At 46.0% G+C, this 12,234-nt stretch overlaps 1 protein-coding gene across 1 annotated transcript in view; it reads left to right on the top strand.

Annotated features, from left to right (window-relative positions):
- The window catches only part of dhx8 (DEAH (Asp-Glu-Ala-His) box polypeptide 8), a gene marked incomplete at its 3' end in the record, with an annotated part of 28,113 nt that overhangs the window by 13,615 nt on the left and 2,264 nt on the right, over positions 1–12,234 (top strand). The window contains exons 24-42 of the mRNA XM_080021291.1: positions 891–1,084; positions 1,262–1,347; positions 1,731–1,797; positions 2,124–2,215; positions 2,325–2,419; positions 2,829–3,185; positions 3,412–3,556; positions 3,997–4,188; positions 4,682–4,769; positions 4,906–5,003; positions 5,812–5,959; positions 7,147–7,328; positions 8,293–8,487; positions 9,191–9,376; positions 10,253–10,463; positions 10,794–10,975; positions 11,126–11,266; positions 11,378–11,533; positions 11,636–11,773. Coding sequence (XP_079877417.1) covers positions 891–1,084; positions 1,262–1,347; positions 1,731–1,797; positions 2,124–2,215; positions 2,325–2,419; positions 2,829–3,185; positions 3,412–3,556; positions 3,997–4,188; positions 4,682–4,769; positions 4,906–5,003; positions 5,812–5,959; positions 7,147–7,328; positions 8,293–8,487; positions 9,191–9,376; positions 10,253–10,463; positions 10,794–10,975; positions 11,126–11,266; positions 11,378–11,533; positions 11,636–11,773 — 2,953 coding nt within the window. The remainder of the gene's footprint in view (positions 1–890; positions 1,085–1,261; positions 1,348–1,730; positions 1,798–2,123; positions 2,216–2,324; positions 2,420–2,828; positions 3,186–3,411; positions 3,557–3,996; positions 4,189–4,681; positions 4,770–4,905; positions 5,004–5,811; positions 5,960–7,146; positions 7,329–8,292; positions 8,488–9,190; positions 9,377–10,252; positions 10,464–10,793; positions 10,976–11,125; positions 11,267–11,377; positions 11,534–11,635; positions 11,774–12,234) is intronic.

Genomic DNA, 12,234 nt, shown 5'->3' with positions numbered 1-12,234 from the left:
AAGGGCAAGGGACGCACAGAACGCGGATCCGTACCGAACTGGCCCGCGAGGCACAAACACGTCGGCGGGACATGGAGCCGGCCTCGTCCGAAACCAAGCTCTTTTATTCGCTCACTCCTGCTGTTAGAACTCTACGCCAAACCTGATTTTATATATGTGTCGATAGGAGATGTTGCTGAGCTTTCTGTTCCTGCGCTCGACGCTAAATCCATCTGCAAGGTCTTGGGGGCGAAACAGGCTCATGGCGAATAATTAAAATCGAGCTTTTGTTTTATTTTCCAAGGGTGGCCATAACCATCTCTTGACATGAGCATCGAACCACACTTTTTGTCTGAGTTGAACTGATCACATTGGTAAATATTTGAAATGTCATTAAAAACTTAAGTTTTTATACACGGGTCTCTTTGTTTTTATCTCTGGTGGATCTAGTGTGGTTAAAGTTAAAATGTGTATATATATATTTGAAGACGCAACGATGGATTATTAAAGTGTAACTGATAAAAGATACAGGTACTTGATAAACAAAAATAATGATAAATGTACTATATTAGAACCGTCTGAATCGATGGTTTGCATGAAAACTAGAAAATTGTAATGTATTGGACTTGTTTGGAGTAACATTAACAAAATCAAAAAATGTTTTTACTAAAGCAGACTGGCTGTGGGATCGCTGTGGAGACCTGCTGCGCCGCTCTTTTACCGCGAGATTGCAGCGCCGCAGATCCACACTACAGCAATTAAATTCAAATATGTTATCGGTATGCGGAAATTACCTTTTACTTAATACGATTTTTAAAATAAATAAATGGAAAGACACCCCAAAGTGAAAATAAGAACTGAGGAAATGTTGAAAATATGCTTTGAATGTATTTTTCCACACTACACTGCAGTGCGCCCCGCTCACCGCTAGGCGGCAGCACCGCGGGTTTTGTAAGGCTCGGGAGGGGGGAGGATCGACATCCCGGCAGCCAAACAACAACTATGGCTGCCTCGGAGGAGATCAAGCGGCTGGAGTACCTGTCCTTAGTGTCCAAGGTGTGCACCGAGCTGGAGAACCACCTGGGAATAAGCGAAAAGGATCTGGGTGGGTATGCCGGGTTTGTTTATCTTTCCCAGATCGACCCGGAACGTGACTTTGTAGCCTCTCGGAGGACCACGTCCATGCTAGCTAGAGGCTGCTGTGCAGTTTACTGTATGACTACGAGCTGCTGCTCACTTCACTCTTTTCTTTTTTCTTTTTTTTTTTTTTTTTTTTTTAAAGCTGAGTTCATCATACACCTTGCCGAAAAACACCCCGTATATGAGGAGTTTAAAGCCGTCCTGCACGAAAATGGAGCAGATTTTACAGTAAGTGTGAGACTGTTAGAGAGAGACATACAGAGAGGGAGAGAGAGAGAGAGAGACATCGTGTATGTCTGTGTGAGTGTGTGTGTGAGAGACAGAGAGGGAGAGAGACAGTGTGTGTGACTGTGAAAGAGCGAGAGAGAGACTGTGCAAGACAGACAGGCAGAGAGAGAGACTGTGTGTGTGACTGACTGTGTGTAAGACAGACAGACAAACAGAGAGAGAGAGAGAGAGACAGTGTGTGTGACTGACTGTGTGTAAGACAGACAGACAGACAGAGAGAGAGAGACAGTGTCTGTGTGACGGCGTGTGTGAGACAAACAGAGAGGGAGAGAGACAGTGTGTGTGTGCGTTCATTATGAAGTTGTTCCTCCACCCTTCCCCAGGACACCCTCACTGGTAATTTACTCAGACTCATCCAAACCATGCGACCAGCTCCATCAACCAGCAAAGGTAGAAATATTTTCAATTTTATAGTTACTTTTTCAGGTGTCTGTGCAGACTGAAGTATATTCCATTTCGGGGAATTCTGACTTTTTCTCCACGACGTTTCAAAGCAAATATCTCTACTTTTTACCCTTTACTACATTTCTAAGAGTCTCATTACTTTAGTTGTTGGGTATTTTTTAATTGAGGATTTCTATTTATTTATACACATATTTATACTTTAAGTACATCTCAGAGCCAGTATTAATATTATTTTACTGAAGTAGAAACGTCGATGTAGTACTTTAAATTTTTACGACAGTTGCTTTAAAACACGTGGCCTCCTCCCCCAGAGTGCCAGGCTGCGTCTCGACCAAAGAGCGAGAAGGACAAAGTGAAGGAGGCTTACCCGGCGCTGTGCCAGCCGGACGACCCGGTGTGGACGGTACGACCATCCCAAACCCCAAAGCCCCAACCCCTGCTCTTCCTCCTGCTGACGGGAGCACTGTGTCTAACTAAAATGTGTTTAAAAAAAAAAAAAAAAAAACTCCCAGATTCCAGCGCACCATCCGGATAAAGAGGACGAGAAGGTGGCAGCGGCCGCCATGAAGGAGCTGGAGATGTTCATGCCCAGTGCCATCGGCAACGGGTGAACACCACAAACACCGTGTTTCTACATGTGATGTCCATCGTTAGAAGATTGTGGAGAATGACCCTCTTCGATGACATTATTCATAACATACATGTTCGACAAAATCTGAAAGCACCGAGCAAACCCAAATCCTCAGTTATACTATTATGGAACTTTTTGATCGCAATTTATGAATCACTACATTTATAAATGAATGAAATCGATCAATTAGATCAATTAATACTCATTTTATTTTGTTTGACAGATTATTTAAAAGTGTCTTGTTTACCTAAATCCATTTATACGGTCTGTTTTTCGTATAAGATTGCTCAATATGATGTGTCTTGTGTTTTGTCTTTGTAAGCTAAGATAAGACTTGAGCAAGTCAATAAAAAGATAAGTGTCTAAACATAAAGTCTGTCCACAGTTCGCTCAGAGAAGGTGGCGGTGACGGTGTCGGGGACGGTGTCGGGCGGCGGCGGCGGAGGTCCCGCTCCTGGTCCCGCTCCAGGTCAAGGTCCAGGGAACGGGACGGGGACTCCGGCCACAAGCGCAGGAGGAAGCGAGCGTCCCGCTGGAGCGACCGCACGCCGAGCCCGCGCAGGGAGAGCAACCACGACGGAAAGGACGACGAGCGCCCGCCCGACCGGGGCGACCGACCGGAGCGACCCGACCGCCACGTGGACCGGGCGCCGCCCGAGGAGCCCGTGGTGGGAGACGTCTACAACGGCAAAGTCAGCAGCATCATGCAGTTCGGCTGCTTCGTTCAGCTGGAGGGCCTCAGGTGTGTGTGTGCGTGCGTGCGTGCGTGCGTGCGTGCGTGCGTGCGTGCGTTTAAATATTAACACAATTCCTACTATATGGCTCACTTAGTTGTTTTTAACCTTCACATCATTTTTGTGTTTTGTTTTTTTTGTGCTTTTCTTATATAAAGATCCATCACCAATCGAAGATGGCTGAAGGTAATAAAAGCACTTCAGCTTGGTTGATCTCTTCGTCTCTGTGTGCAGGAAGCGCTGGGAAGGCCTGGTGCACATCTCGGAGCTGCGTAAGGAAGGGCGCATCGCCAACATGGCCGACGTGGTCAGCAAAGGCCAAAAAGTGAAGGTCAAGGTGCTGTCGTTCACCGGGACCAAAGCCAGCCTGAGCATGAAGGTGAGAGCGGAACCTCAGCTCTGTGGATTACTTTTATACACTAACACCTTTTCACTACAGGGGGATTGGATGATCATTTTAGTCCCTTTGCATCATTTTGGGGATGGAATTGTTTTTTCTCTAACTATTTCTAGTGGAGAAAGCCATAGTGGGCTCAGTGCCGTGTACTTTAACTTATATGAGGAATTTGTTCTGGTGAGGTTGGATGCGTTTCCCTAAAGAGCATTAGTATAAAAAAAATATATAAATAGAATGAAAAAGTGAAGTTAAAATAAAATTGTCAAATATATACAAATAGCCAAAAAAATGCAAAACAGCATTAGTCAGAGATATAATAATCAACAGACTGTGGCCACAAATTCCACTTCCACAAGGTACAGTGAAGCACTCAAAAGAACCCCTTTCCCCGGCTCCCTGCTCCCTGCCCCTGGCTCTCTCAGGACGTGGACCAGGAGACGGGCGAGGACCTGAACCCCAACAGGAGGAGGAACCTGGGCCTGCAGGACGGCGACGAGGCCATGAGGAACCCCGACCGGCCCATCGACCCCGCCCTGCTGGACACGGAGGAGAACCCCACGGAGCGCAAGCGGCTCGCCAAGATCACCGACCTGGAGAAGTGGGAAATCAAGCAGGTACGTCCTCAGAAGCAGACCATGATCTCAGTCGGGAGTAAAAACCATCCTACTTGAATGAAAATACCTTTCTGAGACGTCGCTTCACCCGAGAGGAACGAGTTGTGGACGAGAGAGTCCTGGACGGAGGTGATGGAGGACCGGCTTCTCTCTGCTCTCGGTGCTGGTTCAAGTCCTGGTTTATGCTTCCGGGCAGCTACACGTGAAAGTCTCCGAGTTCTGAAGTTTTCAAACTAATATTTTGGGGGGGAAAACAACAGATTTTTTTCTCTGTTTCTGTACATTGAGGTTTATAAAACTTGACACCGCCCTCTAGTTAACACATGACCTCATTCGCCAAACTGTACAATAGCAAACAGCCACGCCCACGTCTCCGAAACGACGCCCGTGCACGGGTGCAACTAATAATAATAATAATAATACACAAAATAAACATGTGACATTGTTCTTCTTCTTTTTAACTCAACACCAAGCAAATGTCTCCTCTGTTCAGATGATCGCGGCTAACGTCCTCCCCAAAGAAGAGTTCCCTGAATTTGACGAGGAGACGGGAATCCTGCCCAACATTGACGACGATGAAGGTAAAAGCCTTTTGTTTGTTTTGTTTCTCTCTTTCTTTCTATTTTTGTTTTCTCCGTTCGTTTCCGCTCGGTTCCATGCGTGTAAATCGTATTCGTGGTTTTCTAAATCCACAAGAACTAACTTTGGGTTCGACAGAGGAAGACATGGACATCGACCTGGTGGAGGAGGAGCCTCCGTTCCTGCGAGGACAGACCAAATTCACCACCAACATGAGCCCTGTGAAGATAGTGAAGGTAAGTAATGAATAAAAATAAACTAACTGTAGGTGCCCCTGGGTACCATGTTACAAGTTGTAATTTAACCTTTTGAAGGAGAGGTCCACCATTTTTCAACTCCGGCTTTATTCAAACGTTTCTATTGAGATACTGTGCTTCAATGCAGTTCAATGGGGCAAACATTTAAGCTTTGAAAACATGTTCAATTTCCTCTTTTGAAAACAGGCAACTCACAATAATGTCAGACAGTATGTGTTGTACCTGAAAATAAATGGTTGCTGGTAATAAATAAATAAATGGTTAAGCCACGGGTTTTATCAGGGGTTTCAGGCAATTCCTTTTTCCCTTCCACAAATCAGCTTTTTGGCTACTGCTGCGCAAACATACAAGACTAGAAACAGGAAGTGTCGCTGCTTCCTACTAGCAACCTGCTAAAGCCAACATTACACTTTGGATATACTATGGCAATTGCAAAAAGTCGTTTTAAATAAGATGGTATGACTGACTGGTATATTACTGACTAATATATTTGTGAAATGACTACACATGTGACTATGATGCAGGTTTTGCTTTTTAGAGAAGTAGACTTAACTTTTTTTTTAACAGCTAGTAAAGCATTGGACAAAGTTGTTGTATGAACAGTAGTTAAAAATGGAAAACCAACATTTTAATCAGGCGAACCTAGAAATAGTCTTCTTTTCTTTTGTAGTATTGGGCTTTTTCCGCTGTGTTTACTCTCTGTTCACGTGCACTTTCCTTCTTTCCTGTTTTGTTCGCTGCAGCTCAGTCTCTTCATATTTTTTTCTTTGCCTCGCTGCCGAGTTAGAACCCGGACGGCTCGCTGTCGCAGGCGGCCATGATGCAGAGCGCCCTGTCCAAGGAGCGGCGGGAGCTGAAGCAGGCGGCGCGTGCGGCTGAGATGGACTCCATCCCCACCGGACTCAACAAGAACTGGATCGACCCCATGCCCGACTGTAAGGACACCCCACGTTCCATACGCTGCCGTGTGTTCGCGGATATTCTCTAACGTGCGACTGCAACAACCTGTGGAAAGTTGTAGAATCAGAATGCACTTTAAATTCTCGTGGAAAAAAATCATAGAATGATAGACACAGCCGCTCACATAAAAATAGCCAATAATAATAACATGAATATCAATAACATGAATATCTATGCAATACATCTAAAAATTAACTATGATGTGGAAAAAAAACAACTTTTACATGAAATCGAAAAATGAACAATAAACATAATGTTACAATGAACAATACCTTTCTTAATAAAGGTTAAAAAAATATATACAATTACAATACACCTTAAATGTTTGAATATACTGTACAATAACCCACACAATGAACTGTAGAAATGTGGTAAATTAAAAACCAAAAAAAACAATTATGAAACAATAAATATAAAGCCCAAAATTTACAAAAAAAATAAACAATTTCCTATAAAATACTAGGAACTAGAAGACATGGCAATGTACAATAAACCCAAACACTATTTAGTTACTAAGTAATCAAATGCTAACCTAAACGCAAGCTAATAAACATTCTTCATTTCCCGGGAGAAAATTAAAAGCGGTTGGGGTGAAGGATCAGAAGTAAAAAAATAAATAAATAAAATTAAAAGTGGTCTCGTCTGTCCGTCTCGTGCCAGACGCTTCCCACTTCCCGCGGCTTCACCCCTGGATCTCAGCGCCGCGGCTGGAGATGATTATCTGCAGGACGAGTTTAGTGTGTGTGTGTGTGTGTGTGTGTGTTGTGTGTGTTGTGTGTGTGTGTGTGTGTGTGTGTGTTTCCCCGGGGCGGCGGGGGGTCGAGTTCCTTCCAGTAGAAGATACCGTTCGTGACTCATCGTCTCATAAATGTTCCCTCTCGTTGGGAGGTAATGACATCAGCAGCAGCGGGGGCAAGATCAGATCCTGCCGGAACTTGGGAGGGCTCCAGATTTGCCGCTGATGTTGACTTGTCTTTATTTTAATTTTTTATATATTTTTTTCCATTGCATTGATTGGATTTCCCATGTCGCTGGGAGCCATTAGAGCTTCTAAGTAGTGACAGAACGGAGACGTTGGGGGGGGGGGGAGGAGATTGTCCTCCAGCGCTGTGCCTCTTGAGTGGTTTTCCCCCCGCGCTGGACGGATGTTTTCCTGTCGCAGATGAAGGGCGGCAGATCGCGGCGAACATGCGGGGCATCGGCGTGATGCCCGTGGACCTTCCGGCCTGGAAGAGATACGCGTTCGGGGGCAACCAGGTGTCGTACGGCAAGAAGACGGAGCTGTCCATCCTGGAGCAGCGGGAGAGCCTGCCCATCTACAAGCTCAAGGAGCAGCTCGTGCAAGTATGGCAACTTGTGAACGCCTCACCATTCCACATTCACGGTTTTGAATCGCGATGTCATCATTCAAAATAAAGGCGCGTGCCCGCCAAGCTGAGTTCATGTTTTGGAGTGTCGGACCGCTCTGTTGCATTTTATGGCAAATTTCCCCATGTAGTGTTCATGATCAGGCCTTTAAAAAATTATCTGATCGTTAAAACAATACTTCACTTACAATACATGTATTTAAATTTTTTTTAAGCTTTATCAGCCATTTAATATTCATGGTATGTAATTATGGTATCATAATTCTAAATTAACGTGTGGTATGAAATATCATATGTATCAAAACATACCGTGGCATTTGATGGCAAATGTTCGTACGTAGTAGTTAAGATAAGTATTAAAAAACAATTTACCCATAAAAGTGTGATTATAGTATGTACAACTTACAATATGTGTATTTTATCATTTTGAAGCAAGCCTTCAAGTTCAATATTTAGGCTATTGAATTATAGTGTCATAATTCAAAATAAACGCATGGTGACAATCAAATCAACATTATTATTATTTGTGTTATTAGTGTTACTATATCAAACATTCTTTGGCATTTGATGGCAAATTTCCATACATAGTTTAAAAGTATCTAGTCAGAAAAACATGATAATACAGTTGGTTTTTGTTTTTTTTGTAATTATTAATTCAATACTTCTGGCATAAAATAGGAACACAGTATCATGGTCAAGGTATTGTTATCGGCACTGATATCCAAAAATGTTTTAACCAATACCCAGCTCTACGCCCTGGGATATTCATACTTTAAAAGCATTTTCCCGGTTGTCTTTTTGAACCATAGCTTTAGTCTCGTGAGCAGATTTCACTTTCCAAAAAGGATCCAACTCTGTCCAGTAGAGCGGGTTGGTACCACCCGTCCTGCACAACCACAGGCGTTTACATACGTATTTCTTCTCCTTTTCCTCCTCCACAGGCCGTGCACGACAACCAGATCCTGATCGTCGTCGGGGAGACGGGCTCCGGGAAGACCACGCAGATCACCCAGTACCTGGCGGAGGCGGGCTACACCACCCGCGGGAAGATCGGCTGCACCCAGCCCCGTCGCGTGGCCGCCATGTCCGTGGCCAAGAGAGTCTCTGAAGAGTACGGCTGCTGCCTTGGCCAGGAGGTGAGACACGGTTCTGGTAAATGAAGGGTGGAGAGCGACGCGGAGGCGCACATGCATTATCAGTACATCTTTTCCTGTCAGTCAGTGCCTTTTAAACAACTGCCATCTCAGAAGGTTTCAATGTGAGGCGGCGCAGGTTTTTATTTGTGCGAATGGAACGCGGCTCTCCGTGCGCCCCAATCGCCGTGCCCCGTTCCTCCAAAAGAAGAAAAGAAAAAAAAAAAAGCAACGCATAACGCATGGAGGGGGGGCTATCGGGGAGAGAGTCACGGAGAATGTGTCCCCCGTTACGCACGCTCTCGTTCCGTACGTTCCACTTGTTTCCTTCCACAAGCGGACGTAAAATAAAACAAACCTACAATGCATCTGAAATAAAAACACATTGTTTGGCCGCGCCTGTCGCGGGCCGTCGGAGCTGCGGCTAGCTCACCGTCCAGGCCATGCGCGCCGCCACCTCCAAATCCTCCGCCTGCTTCCTCGCTGTCCACATCCAGTGCCTCCTCTCGTGCGCGCGCAAGGGAATGAGCTCCGTCAGTCGCTCCCTGTGGTGCCGTGGGCGGACGTCGGGAGGTGGGAATATTTCGATACTGTGAAAATATTACATAAGGTGGCAAATATCGACCCAAGCCTCGTGCCCAAGGAGGAAGAGCGGAGAAGGAGATAATGACGATGACGCCTACTGACTGTGTCCATGTTTCCCCAGGTGGGCTACACCATCCGCTTCGAGGACTGCACCAGCACGGAGACGGTGATCAAGTACATGACCCACGGCATGCTGCAGAGGGAGTGTCTCCTGGACCCGGACATGAGCCAGTACGCCCTCATCATGCTGGACGAGGCCCACGAGAGGACCATCCACACCGACGTGCTGTTCGGCCTCCTCAAGAAGGTACCACAGCACCGCTCCAACAGGAACGTAGAAACACTTGTCCCAGGACTGAAATCTTACTTGGAAACCTCTGTTGCCGGCTATTGACCTTATTTTTTTGTCCCGTCTCATGAGATGAAATAAAACTTAATTCATGCCCCAGAGAACATTGTAGGCAAAACCAGTGCGGTCGAGAGAGAGATCAAAATTCAAATGATATATGAAATAACACATATGTACATTTATCGACACAAAGTTGACATGGAGTAGCACTATAAGTATTGACTCGTGAGCACAGTGTGGCAAGTGGCAACGACTAGAGTAGAGTACAAGTTAGAATGTTACAGCTTTACTGACGAATATTTGATAAAGAATGTCTTCCAGTAGCCAAATAGTTCTGTTTTTAAATCACATTTTGGATTTTCTTTATTCACTGTCTCACTGTGTCTCACTAAAACCAAAATATAAAAAGTAGGCCAGAACAAACAACATGGAACAAGAACAACGACCCTTTTTTCAGGTAACCAGAAGTCGTGGTAGTTTGACAGATTACTATTATGTTCAAAGTGGGCATTAGTTGTATTATTTGCTTGGACATATTTGGTATGAAGTGACTTTCTGAACGCACCATCACTTAACGTTCAAACTCTGACCCCGTGTTGTTTTCCAAGAGCGTAAAAACAATAAACATAAAAGATGTGACCGTGTAAAAGGAGCCTTTTGTCATCACAATCAAGCCAGGAATCCAGGAGACATGCGTTCATAACTGAAGCCGTGGTTCCTCCTCGTTAACTCGGACAGGTTGTCGGAAGACCCTTCTCCCGCAATAATCCACAATAATAATAATAATAACAATGCGTGCGCCACTCCCTGGCGTCCTCATCCTTTCCGCTCCAGACGATACTGAAACGCAAGGACCTGAAGCTGATCGTGTCGTCGGCCACGCTGGACGCCGTCAAGTTCTCCCAGTATTTCTTTGAGGCGCCCATCTTCACCATCCCCGGCAGAACCTACCCGGTGGAGGTGCTGTACACCAAGGAGCCCGAGACGGACTACCTGGACGCCAGCCTCATCACCGTCATGCAGATCCACCTGACGGAGCCTCCAGGTACGACCGCTCCGCAGATGCTTTTTTTTTTAATATCGCTTTTTCTTTTGAAATTGACACGTCGGACACCCGACGGCCATTATGATCATCTGTTTCTCTGAAGGACCGTGACGGTGTGGGTTTTTTTTTTTTTTTTTGTTGTTTTTTGAAATCTGTGCTCAGTGGTTCTCAACGTGAGGTCCTTGAGCAGGTTCCAAGGGGTCCCCAGCAAAAAAATGAACGATAGTTACACTTCATTATTATCCCATTGAAAAGATGAACAGTAATGACTGTTTTGATCCTAGTTTCACTGGTATCACCATGCTTCACTGCGTGTCCCTCCGTGTGCAGGCGACGTCCTGGTCTTTCTGACGGGACAGGAGGAGATCGACACGGCCTGCGAGATCCTGTACGATCGGATGAAGTCGCTGGGGCCCGACGTGCCCGAGCTGATCATCCTGCCCGTCTACTCCGCCCTGCCCAGCGAGATGCAGACCAGGATCTTTGACCCCGCGCCCCCGGGCAGCAGGAAGGTGGGGGCTTTTTTTTGTGTTTTTTCCGGGCTGTATGAGTCCCACGTTGAATAGATGAAATTCCCGACCTCTGGGTGAAATTATGGGAGCAGCTCTCTTTTGAGACCCCGAAATCAACCGTTTCCATACAATAATATTTATCGCCGCTAGGTCATCATTGCGACAAACATCGCCGAGACGTCTCTGACCATTGACGGGATTTACTACGTTGTGGACCCTGGCTTTGTGAAGCAGATTGTGTACAACTCAAAGACGGGCATCGACCAGCTGGTGGTGACCCCGATATCACAGGTTAGTTTCTCTAAATGAGCCTCATCACAGCTAACCCACAGATTTCAACATCGGATGTGAGCTGATCGCTGACTTCACACTGAACCCCCCCCGCACTTCGTATTTTTTCAGGCCCAGGCCAAACAGAGGTCGGGCAGAGCCGGCAGGACCGGCCCCGGGAAGTGTTACCGACTCTACACGGAGAGAGCCTACAGGGACGAGATGCTGACCACCAACGTGCCCGAGATCCAGAGAACCAACCTGGCCAGCACCGTGCTGTCTCTGAAGGTGTCTTACCTCTCTTCAAATGGCATTGATAGCATCTTTTCTTTTACACAAAGTACCCCCGCAATTCTCGACCTTCCCCCAATGACACGGTTGGTTCCGCAGGCCATGGGCATCAACGACCTGCTGGCCTTCGACTTCATGGACGCCCCGCCCATGGAGACTCTGATAATGGCCATGGAGCAGCTCTACACGCTGGGGGCCCTGGACGACGAGGGCCTTCTCACGCGGCTCGGCAGAAGGGTGAGGACTGGAAGACCTTACTAGTGATGGATGGATGGGTGAATGATTTGTTGAATGAATGGATGGGTGGGTGGGTGGGTTGGTGGGTGGATGGATGGATAAATGAATGATTGGTTGAATGAGGGATGGATGGATGGATGGATGAATGATTCAGTGTGCTGATGCAGTTGGTATAAAAAATGTTAGAGTAACTATCCATTCTGTGCTCTTGCTCTTTCTGAGGTTTAATAACGTCCCCTCTTGCCGATTAAAACCCTGCAGGCACATATCACTTGCTTAGAACTGTGACCTGTGAGCATTAGCATAGACACGTCCAAATGATTCTAATGGATAATATTGCAACACGTTGGATATTTGTGTTTGGATATTGCGACAACGTTTGAAAGCACACAACCATTGCACACAAGCATTGCACCCGTCTGTAAGGTTGTGTCGTATAATTGTCCGGGTATGTCGTCCCT

This window comes from Zeus faber (assembly GCF_960531495.2).
Source record: "Zeus faber genome assembly, chromosome: 20".
NCBI classification, from domain to species: domain Eukaryota; kingdom Metazoa; phylum Chordata; class Actinopteri; order Zeiformes; family Zeidae; genus Zeus; species Zeus faber.
This window is presented reverse-complemented; position numbering and strand designations above follow the sequence as displayed.